Genomic DNA, 22,452 nt, shown 5'->3' on the forward strand with positions numbered 1-22,452 from the left:
ATAATGACTAGAAAAAGGAATCCACAGAAACTACGTAAAAAATGATAGTAAAAATACTCAGTTATGCTGCAAAAATGTGTAAAAAAAAATACTATATATATATATATATATGTATATATATATATATATATATATAGAAAAAAACGTGTTGTGTGTAAAAAGAAAACACTAGAAATAGGCAACTAAATAACCAGTGATAATAATGGCAAGGGTATAACAAAGTGTAAAAACTGTATAAGAACACGGTCCGAAACGCGCGTTGGGGTGCTCTGTACCTGGAGGTCCGCACGGCACTTAGGAGGAGGTAATATTATTGTTTTGTGTATGAAACTCTGCATTGGGCTCCATACTTTTCTGTGTATGCTGCATCATCCATACTCGGTTTCAAGCATCTGCACATTGCACTTTCTGCTTGTAAATCAACTCCACATTTATGCTTTTTTTTTTTTTTTTTTTATATTTAGGCGCTGCATACTGTGTTACGCATTGCACTCATTTTTTTGCACAAATATACGCAATTGTCGTACAGCCCATTCTATACTTACGAACCGCTCCTTTATACAGGTTTTCACACATGCTCTCCTGTACTTAGGTGCTGCATGTCTTGCTGCACATTGCATCCTGTTTGCACTAGTATACGCCTTTGCCGTACAGCTCATTCTATATCTATGAGCCGTTCTTATACAGTTTTTACACTTTGTTATGCCCTTGCCATTATTATCACTGGTTATTTAGTTGCCTATTTCTAGTGTTTTCTTCTCTCTACACACAACACGTATATATATATATATATATATATATATATATATATATATATATATATATATATATATATATATATTATTTTTTACAAATTTTTGCAGCATAACTGAGTATTTTTACTATCATTTTTTACGTAGTTTCTGTGGATTCCTTTTTCTAGTCATTATATGACAATTGTCTCTTATATATTTATATATTTTGTATTAGCTGTTTCTTACACGTACCTTGCCTCCTTTTTTTTTTTGCGTCCGGTTTTATTATTGCTATTTTGCTGTATATTTTGTTTTGTATACTTTTTCCTCCAGTTACAGGCACACTTCTGCTGTTGCCATTCTTTGCCCAGTATATATACCGTACATATATTTATAATAAAGGCATTTTATCATACTACACTTGTTTGTTATTATATTGTTTTGGTCTTTATCATTAATTATTTTATTTATTTTTTCTATATACGAGTTTATTTCCATACGTAGGGATTTTTCTTTTGTTCCAAAGCACCTTAGCATATGCAGCGTCATCTTTCTCTTGGTATATAGATGACTGATGCATGATGAGGTTTATTCTCTTTACATATTGCTGCAGGAGATCATATATGAATATTTAGCACATTGTTTGTATTGTTACTAATATTATGGTTGCCTAAGGCTTCTTTCACACTAGCGTCGGGCTCGGCCCGTCGCAGTGCGTCGGGCCGAGGTTACCGACGCTAGCGTTGTAAGCGCCGCACAACGGGTGCAGCGGATGCAGATTTTCATTGCATCCGCTGCCCCATTGTGAGGTGCGGGGAGGTGGGGGAGGAGTTCCGGCCGCGCATGCGCGGTCGGAAAAAGCGGTCCGTCGGCAGCAAAAAACGTTACATGTAGCGTTTTTTGCTCCCGACGGTCCGCCAAAGCACGACGCATCCGTCGCACGACGGATGCGACGTGTGGCAATTCGTCGCAATGCGTCGTCAATACAAGTCTATGGGGAAAAAACGCATCCTGCAAGCACTTTTGCAGGATGCGTTTTTTCTGCAAAACGATGCATTGTAACGGATTGCAGTTACTGCTAATGTGAAAGTAGCCTTATCTAGTGTGGATTTATTTAGTTTACTCGCTTATATAGCACCATTAATTCCACAGCGCTTTAGACACTATCATCGCTGTCCCCAATGGGGCTCACAATCTATATTCCCTATCAGTATGTCTTTGCAGTGTGGGAGGAAGCCGGAGTACCCGGAGGAAACCCACTTGAACATAAGGAGAACCTTCAAACTCCTTGCAGATGGTGTCCTTGGTGGGATTTGAACCCAGGGCCCCAACGCTGCATGGCTATAGTGCTAACCACTGAGTCATGTGGTTTTAAATGTTTTTATATTTTACTTGTTTGTCTACTGGTGTTAATAACACATACTTTCTATTTATTAATTAGGTATAAACATCTTCTCTGTATTGGCCTTTCTTCTCTCCTTTGGTATTGTTGTTTTCATACATGATGTAGCACCCTTAGGCTGTGTGCACATGTTGCGGATTTGATTGCAGTTCCGCAGTGTTTTTTGCCACACGGAATTGCATCAAATCCGCAGTGTAGTGCACAATCAATGTAAGTCTATGGGAGCCGCAGACTTGTTGTGCACATGCTGCGGAAAAAGCTGCACCGAAACGCAGCTTTTTTTTTTCCGCAGCATGTCACTTCTTTTGTGCGGAACTGCAGCGTTTCTGCACCCATAGACTTGCATTGAGTCGGGCACATCTGCAGCAAAACCACAGATGTTAAAAAGATCTGCAGTTTTGCTGCGGATGTGGGTCCGAGAAACGCTGCAGTTCAGGAGGAGGGAAGTGTGTGGGCAGTGACTGTGTGCGTGTATATGTGTGTGGACGGGGTCTGCCGGCTGTCCGGGTGTGTGCGACGCTGTGCGGGGTTGTCCGGGTGTGTACGGGGTTGTCCGGGTGTGTGCGGGGCTGTCCGGGTGTGTCCGGCGCTGTGCGGGACTGTCCGGGTGTGTGCGGGCCTGTCCGGGTGTGTGCGGGCCTGTCCGGGTGTGTGCTTGACTGTGCGGGACTGTCCTCGTGTGTGCGGGGCTGTATGGGTGTGTGCGGGGCTGTCTGGGGGGGTCTTTAGGAGTGTATGTGTGTATATGCAGGCATCATCCGATGGGACTACAAGTCCCATCGGGCTATGCCTGCTACAGTGACAGTGAGTGACAAATTAGCCAATGATGGGACAGTAGTAGTCCCATCATCCAGCTAATGTGTTGAATGAGAAAAAACCCCAAAACATATACACATGTACAGTACACGCACCATGCAACACGCACCATGCAACACGCACCATGCAACACGCACCATGCAACACGCACCATGCAACACGCACCATGCAACACGCACCATGCAACACGCACCATGCAACACGCACCATGCAACATGCCACATAAAGTACACACATGCAGTACATACATACAGTACATACATACATATAGACATACAGTACATACATACAACTTAGAGTACATACTCACCATCACTTGTCGCTTTGAAATCCCAAAGCCAGTGTCACCTGTAAAAAATATTAAAATATTAAACAAACAATATACTCCTTGATCTGCAGAAATCCAATTAATACAATTGTCCAACGACGATCTCCCATGGAGAGCAGCAGCATCAGCTGATGCGACCTCTCTCCAGGGGCTCTAGGAATACAATGACGGGAAGGTATCCTTCCGCAATGTATTCCTTCGCTGCTGTAAAAAATAGTCCCTAGTCTCACTTGTGGCACTGCTGTGTGGGAAAATTCCCACGCAGCAATGCCATAAAATAAGACCCTGAACTAAGGTAACCTCAGTGATGCACTGCAGGAGCCATTGTCTCCGGTCAGTGTGTCACTGGAGGGTCTATAGAGCAGTGACATCACCTGATATCACTGTTCTAGAGGGGCGAGCGTCGTAGGACACTCGTTATTAATTGGACTGCGTCGGACAGGGAGTATACGGTTTATTATTTTTAATTTTTCGCAGGTGATCGAGTATGGTAAAATTAATAATAATAAAATACTTTTTTTCTGGCTGTGTCTTTATTTTTTTTTAAACTCTTTCACTACTCTAGGATTAATAATGGATACGCGTCTTATTTACGCATCTCCATTATTAACTGGGCTTAATCCCCTCCACTATGCTGTAACATCTGGACGCTGCGGGTTGAACGCTGCAGTTGTACACGGCGTCCAATCCGCCGCTAATCCGGATGTAATCCTGAATGTGGACACACACCCTACACTATCCATAATTCTATCAATAGAAATATCTAACCATCTCATTCCTCCTAGCCATCTAGCTATCTAGCTATCTGTGGAATGGAGTGTGGGTTGGACAAATGTAAAAGAGGAGGTTGGGCAATAATGACATCACAAATCTTTTTTTTTTTTGTTCAATAATACATCTTTATTTAGCTTTCAAAAACGCATACAAAAACGCATTAAAAACCGCACAAAAAAAAGGCATAAAAACCGCACCAAAAACGGCATTAAAAAATGCATAAAAAACGCATCAAAAACTCCGCCGCGTTTTCTGCCAGGAGATGCAGATTTTGTGCAGAAAATTCTGCACCCAAATCTGCAAGGTGTGCACACAGCCTTATGATTTATTATGCATACTATTGGTGCACCCTATCCATATATACAGTTGTTTCCGCGTGATATTTTCCGCACCATGTGCACTGCGGATTTGGTTTTCCGTAGGTTTTCATGGTACTGTACACCACATGGAAAACTGCTGCGAATCTGCCGCAGCCAATCCGCAACGTGTGCACATAGCCCAAATGTATTTTATGTGATCTACCAACACAAAGGAGCAAGTATTTATAAAGTGTAAAGGAAATGATACTTGGTTTTCCAATTATTTTACAAATATAAATATGAAAATTGTGATATGCATTTGTATTCAGCCCCCTGTAGTCGGATATTGCTAAATATAATCCTGAGTGACCTATTGCACTGTTCAAGGAGGAATCAGCGTAGGGTTTTGTAGATTTATTTATAAATTGCAGTGAGGGAAATACACTCTAGCTAAAGATTCTGTGATATTAATATGTAACATTTATTTTCAAAATTAATAAATTGTGCTGTTTAACCCCTTGGCGACGGAGTCAAATTTTTGAAATCTGACCATTGTCACTTTATGTGGTAATAACTCTGGAACGCGTCAACAAATCCCAGTGATTTTGAGATTTTCTCGTGACGCATTATACTTTATGATAATGGTAAATTTAGGTCAATATGTTTCGTGTATATTTATAAAAAAATATCAGAAATTTGAGAAAATTGTTAAAAAAAATTGCAATTTTCAAACTTTTAATGATTATCCCTTTAATCCAGATGGTCATGCCACAGCAAACCATTAATAAATAACATTTCCCACATGTCGGCTTTACATCAGCACCATTTGTAAAATGTTCTTTTATTTTGCAGGCATTTTAGGAGGTTTAAAAATGTAGCAGCAATTATTCATTTTTTCAAGGAAATTTACAAGATTTATTTTTTTAGGGACCTATCCATGTTTGAAGTGACTATATATTGGGAAACCCCCAAAAGTTATATCATTTTAAAAACATCACCCCCTGACATATTGAAAACTGCAGTCAGGTAGTTTATTAACTCTTCAGGTGATTTTCAGGAATTAATGCAAAATGGCATGACAGAAATGAAAATGTGTATTTTTACCACCTAAATGCCGCTAACTTTTGAACAGGTTACAACAGCCGTCAGACTCTAAGGCCATGTTCACACCATCCTTTTTTTCATGCGGAATCGCCACGATTTTCCCGCTGCGGGTCCGCAGCTGTTTTCCATGCAGGGTACATTACAATGTACCCTATGGAAAACAGGAACTGCTGTGCCCATATTGCGTAAAATCGCGAAAAAAGCCGCGCTGAATAGCCGCGGTAAAAAAGTACCATGTCACTTCTTTTTGCGGAACTGCAGCTGTTCTGCACCCATAGACCTCCATTGTGAGGTCAAACCCGCAGTAAAACCCGCAGATGAAAAAAATATCTGCGGGTTTTCTGTGGTTTGTGGTGCAGAACCGCTGCAGTGTGGCTGCCCCCCGTGCCCCAATCCCACCCCCCCATGCTCCGATGCCACCCCCCCCGTGCTCCGACGCCCCTCCCCCCCCGTGCCCTCATCTCCCCCCCTTATACTTACCCGGCCTCCCGGTGTCCGTCCGGCCGTCTTCTCCCTGGGCGCCGCCATCTTGCAAAATGGCGGGCGCATGCGCAGTGCTCCCGCCGAATCTGCCGGCCGGCGGATTCGGTACAAAGTGCATTTTGATCACTGAGATATAACCTATCTCAGTGATCAAAATAAAAAAAGTAGTAAATGCCCCCCCCCCCCCCCTTTGTCACCCCCATAGGTAGGGACAATAAAAAAATTAAGAATTTTTTTTTTTCACTAAGGTTAGAATAGGGTTAGGGGTAGGGTTAGGGTATTTTCAGCCATTTTAACCTAAAAAACTTCCTAGAAAACGCACAGACTCTCTGCATAGAAAACTTCATCAAAAAACACATCAAAAAACGCATCAAAAAACGCACCAAAAAAGCACCAAAAAAAGGACCTGCGTTTTCTGCAAAGAGCTGCGGTTTTTAGTCCTGAAAAAAAAGGAGGGAAATCAGGAACGTGTGAACATAGCCTAAGGCTAGATTCACATTGCGTTAGTGCAGTCTGTTCAACGCATGCATTATAAAGGCACAGATGATTCACCTTGTGGAGACCAAAACATCCAACACCGCGGAGACACCATCACTTGTTTCTCAACGCAGTGATCCAGAACACTGCCCCCAAATATGCAAATGCATTTAGAGGAGCTGCGGAGACACCATCACATGTTTCTCAACGCAGGCAGTGAATAGCCAGGCCTTTCCCCGGGAAGGAACAACCAAGGGAAGGGCAGCATCCAATAAAGGAAAACATCCAATAAAGGAAAACCACCTATGCCAAGCATGGTATCCATCCACAGACAGCTGTTTCGGGGTTTTTGCCCCTCATCAGTGTGGAGTAGGAAACTGGCTATCAGGAGCAGTGCCTCGTAGAAAGTCTATAAAGGCACAGATGATTGACCTCGTGGAGACCAAAACATCCAACACCGCGGAGACACCATCACGTGTTTCTCAACGCAGTGATCCAGAACACTGCCCCCAAATATGCAAATACATGTAGAGGAGCTGCGGAGACACCATGTGACAATCTGACTGCACTCTGATGTAATCTGAGCGCAGTCCTATAGTGACCGTGAGAACGGAAGACTGAGACGATCTGACTGCACTCTGATGAAATCTGAGCGCAGTCCTATAGTGACCGTGAGGACGGAAGACTGTGACAATCTGACTGCACTCTGATGAAATCTGAGCGCAGTCCAATAGTGACCGTGAGGACGGAAGAACCGGACAGAGAGTGGACCCTCTGGGTCACGGTACTGATACACCCAGGGGCGAGCGAACCTGCGATGACAACCCCTATACAGGGATAGTTGGGGAGCAGGCCCGAGGGGAACAATACCGCAACAGCTGGCACCAAGAGGGACGGCTCTGGAAAGGACACAAGGGAAGGACGGAAGTGGAGGAGAAATCCTTGGAATGAAAGTAAAAGGGAGAGGGGAAGAAGGGACGAACCAAGGGAGACAGGCTGGGAAAACGGAGGGAAGACAGGAGGAGAATGAGCCTGAGAAAACGGACCAGACCGGAGCAGAAAAGGATCTGAACCAGACAGGGCCAAACGAAGGTACAAACTGCACACAACAATCAGGCACCTCCATTATGGAGGCGAGGCCTGATATAGCCCAAAGAAGTACCTGATTGGAGGAGACAGGAGCAGGGAGGGTCCGAAATGGTTAACTGGAGGAAGAAGTGCACGCCCGCGTCCTAAGGCGCATGTGTGGAGCAGGTATAGGACGGGAGGGAAGAGGAGCGCGCACCCCACGCCGAAATCCCCGAGCAGCAGGAAGAGGACGCGGGGAACCGGCGCGACACTGAGAGCGGCGAGGAGAAATGGAGAGAGCGGGACTGATAGGAGAAGCGGCCGCAGCATTATTATTATTATTATTTATTTATATAGCACCATTGATTCCATGGTGCTGTACATGAGAAGGGGTTACATACAAGTTACAAATATCACATACAGTAAACAAACTAACAATGACGGACTGATACAGAGGGGCGAGGACCCTGCCCTTGCGGGCTTACATTCTACAGGATTATGGGGAAGGAGACAGTAGGTTGTGGGTTGCAGGAGCTCCGGTGTTGGTGAGGCAGTAGCTCCGGTGTTGGTGAGGCGGTAGCTTCGTTGGTGATGAGGCCATGGTGATGAGCATCAGAGGAGGCCGGTATGACAGTACCCCCCCTCCTAAGACTCCCCCCTCCGAGACTGGCTGTGAATCTTCTCAGAATCCGTGGAGCATTAACGTTCTCCCTAGGCTCCCACGACCTCTCCTCAGGACCAAACCCCTTCCAATCAATAAGATAGAAGACCCTTCCTCTAACCCTCTTCATGGCCAGAATATCCTTTACTTCAAAATCATTGTCAATGCTAAAGGGCTGAGGGGAGTCCATGGGTGCAGGAGAGAATCGATTAAGAATGAGAGGTTTCAAGAGCGAGACATGGAAGACGTTAGGGACTCGGAGAGAAGCCGGCAATCTCAATCTATAGGCCACGTTGTTAATACGTCCCAAAATCTCGAAGGGACCGATGTATCGAGGACCCAACTTGTAGGAAGGAATCTTCAAGCGAATGTGTTTAGTCGAAAGCCAGACCTTGTCACCAGGATGATACGGTGGAAGATCCCTCCTCCTTTTGTCGGCGTGTCTCTTCATCTGGGCTGCAGTCCGAACGAGAGCCTCCTTGGTCTCTCTCCAAATTTGGGAAAATTCAGAAGAAAGGCGTCTGCTGCAGGCACTCCAGAAGGGGAAGACATAGGAAGAGGTATTCCCGGGTTCAGACCAGAAACCACAAAGAATGGAGATTTAGAAGTTGCCCCACTAGGATGATTATTATGGGCAAACTCAGCCCAAGGAAGAAGAGTTACCCAGTCATCATGATGAGCGTTGGTAAAATTGCGGAGGTAGGAAGTCAAGATTTGATTTATCCGTTCCACTTGCCCGTTGGTCTGAGGATGATAGGCGGAGGAGAAATCCAGCGAAATGCCCAAGAGCTTACAAAGTGCTCTCCAGAACTTGGAGGTAAATTGGACCCCTCGATCCGACACAATTCGCTGAGGAAGTCCATGTAATCTGAAGATCTGATGGATGAAAATTCTTGCCAATTCTGGAGCCGAGGGTAATCCAGGCAATGGAACGAAATGGGCCATCTTGGAGAACCGATCCACCACCACCAGGATGGTTGTGCATCCAGAGGAACGAGGCAAATCTGTAACGAAATCCATAGCTATTTGTTGCCAAGGGGCCTCGGGAACGGGTAACGGATGCAGGAGACCGGAAGGTAGCCCTCTAGGTACTTTGTTTTTAGCACAATTCGTGCAGGAGGCCACAAAATCCGAAGTATCTTGTCGGAGAGACGGCCACCAATAGTACCGGGAGAGAAGAGCGAGAGTCTTCTTGGTGCCGACATGTCCAGCAACTTTGGAAGAATGTCCCCAATGCAATACCTCTGTTCTCTTGTCACACGGGACAAAAGTTCTGCCAGGGGGAACAGAGAGGAGGTTAGAGGGAGCCACCATGATGATTTTGGCAGGATCAATAATATGTGAAGGACCTTCTTCTGTCTCGGGAGATTGCAAGGATCGGGAAAGTGCATCCGCTTTAGAATTCTTATTTCCGGGTCGAAAATGAAGCTTAAAATCAAAACGAGAAAAGAACAAAGACCATCTGGCCTGTCTGGAATTAAGTCTTTGGGCGGATTGAATGTAAGCCAAGTTTTTGTGGTCTGTGAAAATTTTAAAGGGATGAATGGCCCCTTCCAAGAGATAACGCCACTCCTGTAGAGCCATCTTTATAGCTAGTAATTCTCGATCTCCAATTGAATAATTGCATTCCGCGGGCGAAAATGACTTCGAGAAGAACCCACAAGGAACCAGACGACCGGAGAGAGGTCTTTGGGAGAGAGTTGCCCCAGCACCCGAAGAGGAGGCATCCACTTCAAGGATGAAAGGCCTGCTGGCCACAGGCCGATGAAGAACAGGAGCAGATGTGAAGGCCCTTTTTAGGGAGAGAAAGGCGTCTTCTGCCTCCGGAGGCCAAACATTGTGAACCGCTCCTTTCCGGGTAAGAGCGGCGAGAGGCTTGGTCACAGAAGAGAAATGCGGAATGAATTGTCTATAGTAGTTAGCGAAGCCCAAAAATCGTTGGATGGCCTTCACTCCAATAGGACGAGGCCACTTAAGTACAGCAGATAGTTTCTCAGGATCCATCTCCAACCCCATGTCAGAAATAATATATCCCAAGAAAGGCAAAGAAGTCTGTTCAAACAAACACTTCTCGATCTTTGCGTAGAGGCGATTCTCCCGAAGACGCTGTAGAACCAGACGAACACTTCTTCTGTGAGAGGACAAGTCGAGTGAAAAAATAAGGATGTCGTCAAGATACACCACCACACAAGAATACAGTAGATCACGGAAGATCTCATTCACAAATTCCTGGAAGACCGCTGGAGAGTTACAGAGACCAAAGGGCATGACCAGGTATTCATAGTGGCCATCCCGGGTGTTGAAGGCAGTCTTCCACTCGTCTCCAGCGCGAATTCGGATCAAATTATAGGCTCCGTGTAAATCTAGTTCGGAGAAAATTCGGGCTCCTCTCAGTCGGTCAAAGAGTTCAGGAATCAGCGGTAGGGGATACCTATTCTTGACTGTGATGGCATTCAGACCTCGGTAGTCCATACATGGCCGAAGGGATCCATCTTTCTTCCGAACGAAGAAAAAACCAGCTCCAGCTGGAGAAAAGGACTTCCGGATGAAACCCTTGGCTAAATTCTCTCGGATGTATTCTGACATGGCTAAGGTCTCTGCCGGAGATAACGGATAGGTTCTTCCCTTGGGAAGGGTAGATCCAGGAATTAACTTGATAGGGCAGTCATAGGCTCGGTGTGGAAGAAGAGACTCCGCCTCCTTTTTATCAAAGACATCGGCAAACGAGAGATAGGCAGAGGGAAGACTAGGAAGATTGACGGGTGCTTGGGGAAGACCTGGACGGGAGACTGACAGCAGACAACGTTCATGACAACCATGACCCCAGCGGAGTATCTCTCCAGAGCGCCAATCAGGAACTGGCTCGTGCGACCTGAGCCAGGGTAGACCCAAGAGCAGAGCGTGAGAAAGATTAGGCAGAACATAAAATGCTATCTTCTCCTGGTGTAGAGCTCCAATCTGCATGTCCAACTCGAGAGTGACCATCTTGATGGAAACAGGTAGGGGTCTGCCATCCACTGCAGAAATAAAACGCGGAGTCTCAAGAGTAACCACAGGTATCCGAAATTTGTTCACCTCCTCCTGCCGAATGAAATTACCAGCGGCACCCGAGTCCACATACGCCTCCACAGACCTACGCTCAAGACCTACAGAAATCAAAGCTGAAATAGTTAGGGGTAGAGAGGAATTTGAATCACCTAGGAAGGCCTCTCTTACCTGGCCTAGGTGGAGGAGTTTCCCGGCCTCTCTGGACAGGAACGCAAGAAATGATTTACCCCTCCGCAATAAAGACACAAGCCCTGCGCCAACCTCTCCCTGCGACGCTGCTCCGACAACCTAACTCGATCCACCTGCATAGGTTCAGGAGCGGAAGAAGCAGAGGACTTGACCGAGGAGGAACCAGGCACCCAATTAGTCCTAAAGGATCTCCTCTCCCTGACTAATTCTCGAGAGCGCTCCTGGAAACGTAAATCAATACGTGTGGCCAGGGATATAAGGTCCTCCAGGATAGTAGGGGTATCCCGACCTGCGAGCTCATCCTTAATCTTGGACGAGAGCCCTCTCCAAAAAGCCCCTACCAGTGCCTCTTTATTCCACCCAAGCTCAGAAGAAAGTGTCCGGAAACGGATGGCGTATTGTCCAACAGTAAGGTTCCCCTGTTGAAGATTAAAGAGGGATTCAGTGGTAGATGCCACCCGACCTGGCTCATCAAAGACCTTACGAAATGTGTCCAGAAAAATCTGTATACTGGCAACTACCGGGTCATCCCGCTCCCATAAGGGGTGAACCCAGGACAGAGCTTCTCCCTCGAGATGGGACACAATAAAGGCCACCTTAGCACGATCAGAGGGATATTGCTGGGGTAGGAGCTCGAAGTGTAGACGGCACTGGTTCAAAAAACCCCGACACAATTTGGGATCGCCGCTGTATCGAGGGGGCTTTCCCAAACGAGGAGGAGGAAGGGGTACAGGATCTCGATGAGAGGCAGAAGCAGCGGCGGCAGACTGAAGAGAGTGAAGGCGGTCGTCAACCGACGCCATGTAAGTAAGAATATGGGACTGGGTATCTCGCTGCTGTGCGAGCTCCTGCTGGAGTCCCACCAGCAGAGGGGCGTTACCAGGATCCGAAGTCTGTAGGGCGGTTAAACGAGAGTCCATAGACTTCATAACAGACATAATACGGGTCTGATTCTCCCGTAAGAACAACAACTCCTTCTGGGTTGCTGCGGAGGCACCAGCGGGGTCCATGGCCTGATTGTACTGTGACAATCTGACTGCACTCTGATGTAATCTGAGCGCAGTCCTATAGTGACCGTGAGAACGGAAGACTGTGACAATCTGACTGCACTCTGATGAAATCTGAGCGCAGTCCAATAGTGACCGTGAGGACGGAAGAACCGGACAGAGAGTGGACCCTCTGGGTCACGGTACTGATACACCCAGGGGCGAGCGAACCCGCGATAACAACCCCTATACAGGGATAGTTGGGGAGCAGGCCCGAGGGGAACAATACCGCAACAGCTGGCACCAAGAGGGACGGCTCTGGAAAGGACAGAAGGGAAGGACGGAAGTGGAGGAGAAATCCTGGGAATGAAAGTAAAAGGGAGAGGGGAGGAAGGGACGAACCAAGGGAGACAGGCTGGGAAAACGGAGGGAAGACAGGAGGAGAATGAGCCTGAGAAAACGGACCAGACCGGAGCAGAAAAGGATCTGAACCAGACAGGGCCAAACGAAGGTACAAACTGCACACAACAATCAGGCACCTCCATTATGGAGGCGAGGCCTGATATAGCCCATAGAAGTACCTGTTTGGAGGAGACAGGAGCAGGGAGGGTCCGAAATGGTTAACTGGAGGAAGAAGTGCACGCCCGCGTCCTAAGGCGCATGTGTGGAGCAGGTACAAGACGGGAGGGAAGAGGAGCGCGCACCCCACGCCGAAATCCCCGAGCAGCAGGAAGAGGACGCGGGGAACCGGCACGACACTGAGAGCGGCGAGGAGAAATGGAGAGAGCGGGACTGATAGGAGATTCGGCCGCAGCATCAGAGGAGGCCGGTATGACACACCATCACGTGTTTCTCAACGCAGGCAGTGAATAGCCAGGCCTTTCCCCGGGAAGGAACAACCAAGGGAAGGGCAGCATCCAATAAAGGAAAACATCCAATAAAGGAAAACCACCTATGCCAAGCATGGTATCCATCCACAGACAGCTGTTTTGGGGTTTTTGCCTGCGTTGAGAAACACGTGATGGTGTCTCCGCGGTGTTGGATGTTTTGGTCTCCACGAGGTCAATCATCTGTGCCTTTATAGACTTTCTACTAGACACTGCTCCTGATAGCCAGTTTCCTACTCCACACTGATGAGGGGCAAAAACCCCGAAACAGCTGTCTGTGGATGGATACCATGCTTGGCATAGGTGGTTTTCCTTTATTGGATGTTTTCCTTTATTGGATGCTGCCCTTCCCTTGGTTGTTCCATTCCAGGGAAAGGCCTGGCTATTCACTGCCTGCGTTGAGAAACACGTGATGGTGTCTCCGCAGCTCCTCTACATGCAACGCATGCGTTAAACGGACTGCGTCAACGCAAGTGCCGAAAAAGATTGCATTATGCTAGGGCAGATGCTCTATCTGTGCTAGCGGTGACTGACCCGGAAGTGCTGCAGCCTTCATCCGAGGGTCCGTCACAGAATGACGGCACATTGCTAGCTCATGCTGATTATGGCATGCGTTGGTGATGTGCCCGATAATAGCGGTTAATGGCAGTCTAACGGACTGCCATAACGCAATGTGAACCCAGCCTAAGGGTACCGTCACACAGTGGCATTTTGATCGCTACGACGGCATGATTTGTGACGTTCCAGCGATCTTGCTGTGTCTGACACGCTCCTGCGATCAGGGACCCCGCTGAGAATCGTACGTCGTAGCAGATCGTTTGAAACTTTCTTTCGTCGTCTAGTGTCCCGCTGTGGCGGCATGATCGCATGGTGTAACAAAGGTGTGCACGATATTGTATACGATGTGCGCATAGTAACCAACGGCTTCTACATCGCACATACATCATGAAATTATCGCTCCAGCGTCGTACATTGCAAAGTGTGACAGCAGTCTACGACGCTGGAGCGATATTGTTACGATGCTGGAGCGTCACGGATCGTGCCGTCGTAGCGATCAAAATGCCACTGTGTGACGGTACCCTTAGGCCGCTATTTGGTCATGAATTGCCATGGCAAACATCAGGATCACACAATCATGATCTGAGGGCACCAATTGGGATAAAGAGGAACCCCCCACCCTCTGTTAACCATTTATAATGATGTAGTCACTATTGATAGCAGCATAAGGGGTTAAACAGATTTGGATGGTGCAAACACTGATCATAGCTGATACAGCAAATTGTCAGCTCTAGTGCACAACCGACAGCTGCTGGATTGTCACCTGTATGGGGAGGCTATTCTCTTATCTCTCAGGTCAGTTAAAAGACATATTGGCGGTCATTAAGGGGTTAAAACCACAGTGCCTGTATTGGTGACTGGTAGACATTTTGTCCTAGTTTCTATTTTTCTCTTCCTTTGTGGAGATGTGATGTTATTCAAATCTTCCCCTCTCAGTTATAAGATTTTTTTTAATAGTCAGTTTTCATCCATTAGCTGTTATGGGATTGAGCAGACTGTCACTAATTTTTGATTGTTTGGCACTGACCCTATGGTCAGTCCACTGAGTACTAAATTCTCATTTCAGGAATTATTCCCGTAATAAAATACAAATGGCTAATCTGGTTTTCTTCATTTATGGGGATATCACATCTGTTAATCCCAGGACACTAACTTCATATTATTTCATTCAGATAACTCTTTGCATAATGTGGCCACTGATCACTATTTTTGCATATGAGTACCAATAAAGACTAACTGCCTTTTAAAATATCTAACCAGCTGCCTCCCCAACATGTTTCATCATTGATGGTTTCTTCAAAGTAGCATATTTCTTAGCCGACTCGGCTAAAGCTCACAGCCCACTTTTGCTCCCTGTATAATTTGGCATGTCCAGCTCTTTGGTTGAAAAATTGTTCAGGTGATCTACAGTCAGAAAGTAGATTGTGGCATTCCTTTTAAGGCCAGTCCTGGATGAGATATTGGCAAAGGCAGCAGATAACGAGAGGGGATTTTCCCCTACTTCCTTTCAAAGAAGATCCTTTGATCCATCAGGAAATAGACAATTCATGTCCCGAAGAACCAAATAGTCAAGATGGAAAGTCCCAATAGCAAAGCCTTTCTAGCATCATGTTCGATTCCCTTTCCGCTGACACCCCAAAAAGCTCTCGATGGAAATAACATCAGGCTCTCCAAGAAGGCAGTAGGCTAAAAAGGTTTCTTTTTGTTTGGCCAGAAATCTCAGCAAGAAAATGGATTCTAAACACAATAGGTCAGTGATTCAAGTTAGAATTCAGCTCTCACCCTTTCAGAAAGGTTTCTTGTCACAGGTATCCAGTCCTTAAAGTTATCTCCTTAATGCAGAAGGGGTCTTTTCAGCTGTCCCCGAATCACAAAAGGGGAGAGGATTCTACAGCCCTTTATATCTCTAGTAAATAAACCGTACCTCTCATTCCGGGCTATTGTGAACTTGAATCGATCTCTGAAAGTCAAGCATTTCAAAATGCAAATGGTGGGAACGCCAGTGAAACTCCTTTTTCCAAAGTGCTACATAGCAATACTGGATCTTCTGGATGCTTATTATCATGTACCTATCCTTCTGGAACACAAAAATTTTCGAAGAGTAGCGAAAGGACTCGCATTATTTGTAGGTTCAAGTGTCAAGGGTTTACCTTAACAGAGAGGAGCCAGCAGACCACAGCGTCTGATTTCTTCTCCTTCTGCACTGATTAGAAGCACTTCACCTTCATATTAAACGGTGCAAGTTTCTTTTAGCAGTGCAGGGATACCCAAAAACAGAGTTGTGACATTAGCAAAGTCAGAAACCGTTTTTTGATCCATTATGAATCCTCTCACTGCTTTGAAAGAGGAAACTGCAGCAACTCATCCTGGAGGTGGCATATCTACACACTGTCATTTTGCAGCACCCTAACACATTAGGTTTGGGGACTGTGACTCCCAGGCAACCCTTTGTGGAGCCCAAGATCACTTTGCCTGACAGGTTCTCTGAGGGCGTGACAAGTTTGTTGTTTTCACTGGGGCTTGTAAGCTGTACTTCAGGTTATGTCCTTGTTACTCAGGAACTGAGGAGCAATGGATGAGGATAATAATCTCTCCCCTTCACGGTGACCGCAAACATGGGCATTCTCTCTCCCATCTGACTCCCAGTCACTCCAGACGGTGGAGGAATTTTTCCTGGCATTGAGTCATATACACAATGACCCCAACTGCGTCTCCCTGGCCGAGTCCAGACTACGTCCACTTCAGAAGGGAGACTGGCCGGCGGCGGAGTATTGTTCTGAGTCCATTGACACTAAGTGGAAAGATCCTGCGCTCCGTGCCTAGTTCTGGCCAGGGGGATCAGTAAAAGTGAAGGATGCCTCAGCCCTGTATGAGACTCCAGTTTCCCTTGAGGCAGTCATGTCTCTGGCTATCCGGGTGGATTGCCTTCTTCGCCAGAGACCTAAGAAGACACCCCAATGTACGGGAGGTCATGACCAAGGGAAACCTTGTCTGAGTCATTTGAGGAACCCATGCAGTTGGGTGGGGCGACTCGTTCTGGGAATCAAACTGTAGTTTGGCATAAAAGGGAGTGTGTTTTTACTTTAGGAGAAAAGGCTATTTCGTGGGTGCATGTCGTTCCCTACCACACTGTAAACAGCTGTCGGAAAACTAAAATTGTGGGGAGGTTAGCAACCCGGATGTACATATCTCCTCCATGGGTAGGACACATTTTTTTTCTCTGCCTGCTGAAATCCATCTGGGCAATAATAAGGTGGTTATTTCAACCTTTCTGGACTGTGGGGAAGGGTTTAACTTGATTGACACTAGGTTTGTCCAGTTCCAGGGCCTCAAACCACATACACTTTACCCAGAATAGCCATCCACTCCGCACCCTTGGGACAGGAGTATTATACTCAAGTCATCCGAGGGTTACGTCTACAGGTAGGGCCATGCACTCAGAAGGTATTGACTGTTGTGTGCTAGAGAGTCAGCCCAAGAACCACAGGATAGGGTAATCTTGGCTCAGTCTGCACAACCCTGTGGTAGATTGGCAGACTCGGGAGGTGGTAAAGTGGAGTGAGTATTGTCAAGGACAATTCTTTGTCACCCGGCTTGCAAGGGTGGATACCCAGTCTGTGCCTAAATACCTGTTTGACTTTGAAGATGTGTTTTCGGAGCAGGAGTGCCAAGAACTTCCTCTCCCACATCCTTATGACTGCGCCGTTAATCTTGTCCCTGGGGCAAAGCTGCCAAAGAGCTGACTATATAATATGTCAGGTCCAGAGAAGCAGGCCATGAAGGACTATATCACGGAAAGTTTGGCAAAAGGTCATATCAGACCAGCCTCATCCCCCATTGCTGCAGGGTTTTTCTTTGTAAGGAAGAAAGATAGAGGCTTACACCACTGCCTAGAATTCCACAAACTCAATCAGATCACGTTATAGAATCTGTATTCGCTCCCTCTCACCTTGGACCTATTTACTCAGATTGTAGGAGCAACATTTTTTTCTAAACTGGATCTCAGGGGTTGCAGATAATTTCATTCGTATTAAAGAGGGAGATGAGTAGAAAACCGCTTTCAATACGCCTGTGGGACACTATGACAACCTTGTGATGCCATTTGGGTTGACTAATGCTCTCGCGCACTGCAGTACTTTGTTCTGCCCTCAACAGGGCAGACAAAGTACGCCTGCGCCGGAGCCGCAGCGTGAAGACCAGAAGAGGACGTAATCTTATGAAGATAGGAGGCCTCTTTTTCTTATCTTTTAGGATACATCGGGGGCTTATCTACAGCATTCCAGAATGCTGTAGATAAGCCCCTGATGCTGGTGGGCTTAGCTGACCCTCGATTTTGGGGGTGACAGGTTCCCTTTAATATGGTTGTGTGAACACAACCTTAAATTGTATATGGAAATGAAAACGCTTTTGAGGAGGTCATATGCTTTAAATTTTTAGACCAGGGTGTGAAATGCTTGAATTAACTCGTTTACCTCCAATATTGTATTGCTAATGTTTCATTATTAAATGTTGTATTGTCTTCAGGCCTAGCATGTCTGGATTACATCTAGTCAAGCAGGGACGTGAACGAAAAAAAATAGATTTGCAGAGAGATTTCACTGTGGCTTCACCAGCAGAATTTGTCACTCGTTTTGGAGGAAATAAAGTTATTGAAAAGGTATATTTCTCCTACAAGTTGCATTCTAATGTTCATTTATCCTTTTATATCTAAATGAACTACAATGAAAAATCTGAATAACTTCTGTATTGTACAACAGGTGCTTATCGCTAATAATGGTATTGCTGCAGTTAAATGCATGAGATCAATAAGACGATGGTCCTATGAGATGTTCCGAAATGAAAGAGCAATTCGATTTGTGGTTATGGTAACTCCTGAAGACCTGAAAGCAAATGCAGGTACATAGCAAATTTAAATTTTTAATTCATTATTTTTTTTCTCTGTTTATCCAGTTGTTTGCAGCTATTTTTTCCATTGTGTAGATGTGCAATCTTTCTACATTCACATTTTACAGATGCGAATGCATTAGAATGCTGGGGAGAAGGGGTAGGGAAGCGCTCAGCAACTTCCCTCTCCGACATGCAGAAGCGTGTCACACTGTCAACCTTGTGCCGCAGAGGCAGCGGAGATTGTGGGCAAGTCAAACTGTATATGCTCCATGGAGGAGCCGAAGATAAAATGTCATATTATTGCAGGCGGCGGTTGTTACTGTGAGGTTTGTCTTAAGAAGATAGGGCAGTAATGAGAGGTAGGAGAAGTGACATTATGGTGTGGTGCCAGTGCGAGGGGGCAGTATGAAGTTGGGGGTAGACAGAATGAAGTTGTGGGAGCAGTATGAAGTTTTGGGGAGGCAGTATGAAGTTGTGGGAGCATGGGGGGACAGTATAGAGTCTTTGGAGCATAGAAGGATAGTATGGAGTGGTGGGGGGAAGCATGGAATAGTGGGAACATGAAAGGGTAGTATCGAAAGGTGGGAGCAAGGTGAGACACTGAAGATGGGAACTGTATGAGGGAGGATATTGTTGATTCCATAGTTTTGTAAGGAGCATTATAATGATGATTTTATTTTTAAGGGCACTTTGTCAGGAAGTGCCGCAGAAAACTGGAGAAGAGAGAAGGCTGGGCTGGAGAGATGGGCTCTGAAATCTTATTGTGGCCTATTTACTACATGGAGACAAAAGGGATGGGAATTATGTAAATTAGAAAAGATGTAATCTATAAGGTACCTGGATGTAAATATTATTTGTGATACTGCCCACAAGTCATCACTACTGTGGCTCCTATATGGTCCACAGTCTGATGATGGCTGGTAAGAACAACTCCCAGTATTTCCTTCCACATTGTTAAGGCCATGGGCTGGGTTCACATTACGTTTACTGGCGTCCGTTAGACGGACTATGTTACACTGCGGCATAACGCAGTGTAACGTAGTCCGTTAACGCCACCATTGAGTCCAATGTCGGACGCATTGCTAGCGCATGCCCACAATGGGAGTGCGCTAGAGATGTGCCGTCATTGAGTGATGGACCCAGGGATGCGTGCTACAGCGTTTCCGGGTCTGTCACTGCTGGCGCAGATAGAGCATCTGCTAACTCTATCTGCGCTAGCGATGTGACACATCGGCACTTGCGTTAACAGCAGCCCATTAGCGCATGTGTTGAATGGGCTGCTGTTAACGCAATGTGAACCTGGCCATACTGCGAGTTGTAGGTTCATGCGATACAATGACCTGACATTGCTATTGATCTCTGTACTAAGCTTGTTGATGTATTCATGTACTGATGGTGGTTCTGGTGATACTTTCCTGTACTGACAGTGGTTCTGGTGCTGTATTCCTGTACTGGCTGGTTTTGTACTGACAGCGGTTCTGAGGCTGCATTCATGTACTGATGGTTGTTTTGGTGATGGATTCATATATTGACGGTGGTTCTAATCTTCTCTACATATGGCAATCCATAACTGGGCAAATGACATACTACATGTCTATATTACAACTCAAAAATCCTCAATTTGGGAGTTTTGATATTGAGAAAGATTTGTAGCGTTTATGGAGTTTCGGCTCCAAAAATTCAATACAAATTAGGGTGTGTTTTACATTGATTTTTTTGTAGCAGAAACTCTCCAAATCTGTTCTGATGATGCATTCATGTACCTAAGATGATTCTGATTTTGTATTTCTGTAAGTATCCCTTTAATGTTTTTTGCGGCCCTTAGGATTGGTTCAGTATGAGAATGTGGCCCTCAGAAAAAAAATGTTGTGCATCCCTGAAATGAACACACTGCTTTGAGTATAAAAATCCTATCATTTGCAGTTATGCTTTCTATAATATGCTAATTTTTCAAAGAAGAATGCAATTTTAAAGGGGATCCTATTGTAAATATAAATACATACCGTATATATAGTTTCCCATAGTAATTAGTCTTGAAATTCAACAAAAGAAAAATAAAGTCCTAGCTCATTTTATAACTAAATGTTACTGCTCAGTAACAACACTAGATCTGTGAGGTCCTGTTAGTAATCTGGACTGAAAGGAATTTTATCTACGTTTATTCTCTATGTTCCAGTGAAACATAAACTAAGATTTTTCACCACTGAGGAACTCTACAGTGCGCAGACGATACACGTGGAGTCCTTCTTACCGGCTTCCGTAATGACCCGACCTATAAAACTGTCCCACTAGTTAACCCCGTTAGTGAACACCATTGAAAAAAAAAAAATGGCAAAAAGGCTTTATCATCATACCGCCGAACAAAAAGTGGAATAACACTCAATCAAAAAGCCGGATATAAATAAACATGGTACCGCTGAAAACGTCATCTTGTCCTGCAAAAAAACAAGCCGCCACACAGCTCCATCACCAGAAACATAAAAAGTTATAGATTTCAGAATAAAGCCATGCAAAAATAATTATAATCGTACTGACCCGTACTGACCCGAAGAATAAAACAATTTTACCACACGTGGAAAAATATAAACGTCCCCCCCCCAAAAGAAAATTCATGAATTGCTGGTTTTTGTTCATTCTGCCTCCCAAAAAAACGGAATAAAAAGCGATAAAAAAAAAAAATCATGTGCCCTAAAATGGTACCAATAAAATGTCACCTCGTCCCGCAAAAAACAAGACCTCACATGACTATGTGGGCCAAAATATGGAAAAATTATAGCTCTCAAAATATGGTGATGCAAAAACTATTTTTTGCAATAAAAGTTGTCTTTTAGTGTGTGACACCAGCCAAACCTAAAAACCCGCTTCCACAAGGACGGGCACCTGGCAAGAAGCGTTATGGTAAGCACTGTTCCATGGCGCCGGGTGCTGAACACGGCTCTCATCATTCTCCCTTGCTCTGCCGGCGATTGGCACAAGCAGGGAAGAATGACATAATGACATGTGCACAGACCCATTCACTTGAATAGGCAAATAGCGCTCCGTTCCTTCTGAGTCTCTCCGCATGGCTGCCCAATGGTATAAAATTCTGTGACACACCCATGGTGTCAATATGATCACTGCACCCCTAGGTGAATTCATTGAGAGGTGTAATTCATAAAATGGGGTCACTTATGGGGGGTTCTGCTGTTTTGACACCTCATGGGCTCTCCCAGTGGGTCATGGCACCTGCAAACCATAACAGTAAAATCTGTCGCTCCTTCCCTTCCGAGTGCTGCCATGTGCCCAAACAGTGGTTTACCCCCCACATATGGGGTATCAGTGTACTAGGGACAAATTGCACAACAACTCTTGGGGTCCAATTTCTTCTGTTACCTGTGGGAAAATAAAAAAATTGGGGGCGTAAAGATAATTTTTTTGGGGAAAAATATGATTTTTTATTTTTGTGGCTCTACATTATAAACTTCTGTGAAGCACTTGGGGGTTCAAAGTGCTCACCACACATCTAGATAAGTTCCTTGGAGGGTTTAGTTTCTAAACTGGGGTCGCTGGTGCGGGGTTTCCACTGTTTAGGCACATCAGGGGCTCTCCAAACACGACATGACGCCCGGAGACCATTCCATCAAAGTCTGCATTCCAAAACGTCACTACTTCCCTTCCGAGCCCCGCCGTGCGCCCAAACAGTGTGTATATATATATATATACATATATATATATATATATATATATATATATATATATATATATATATATA

General features: G+C 45.5%; 1 protein-coding gene across 2 annotated transcripts in view; it reads left to right on the forward strand.

Moving 5' to 3' along the window:
- ACACA (acetyl-CoA carboxylase alpha) overlaps positions 1-22,452 on the forward strand; it is a 575,142-nt gene that overhangs the window by 14,135 nt on the left and 538,555 nt on the right. For both annotated transcript variants that reach the window (XM_069756397.1, XM_069756396.1), the window contains exons 4-5: positions 18,339-18,471; positions 18,572-18,710. In XM_069756397.1, coding sequence (XP_069612498.1) covers positions 18,339-18,471; positions 18,572-18,710 — 272 coding nt within the window. The remainder of the gene's footprint in view (positions 1-18,338; positions 18,472-18,571; positions 18,711-22,452) is intronic.

Source organism: Ranitomeya imitator, chromosome 3 (genome assembly GCF_032444005.1).
Source record: "Ranitomeya imitator isolate aRanImi1 chromosome 3, aRanImi1.pri, whole genome shotgun sequence".
NCBI lineage: Eukaryota > Metazoa > Chordata > Amphibia > Anura > Dendrobatidae > Ranitomeya > Ranitomeya imitator.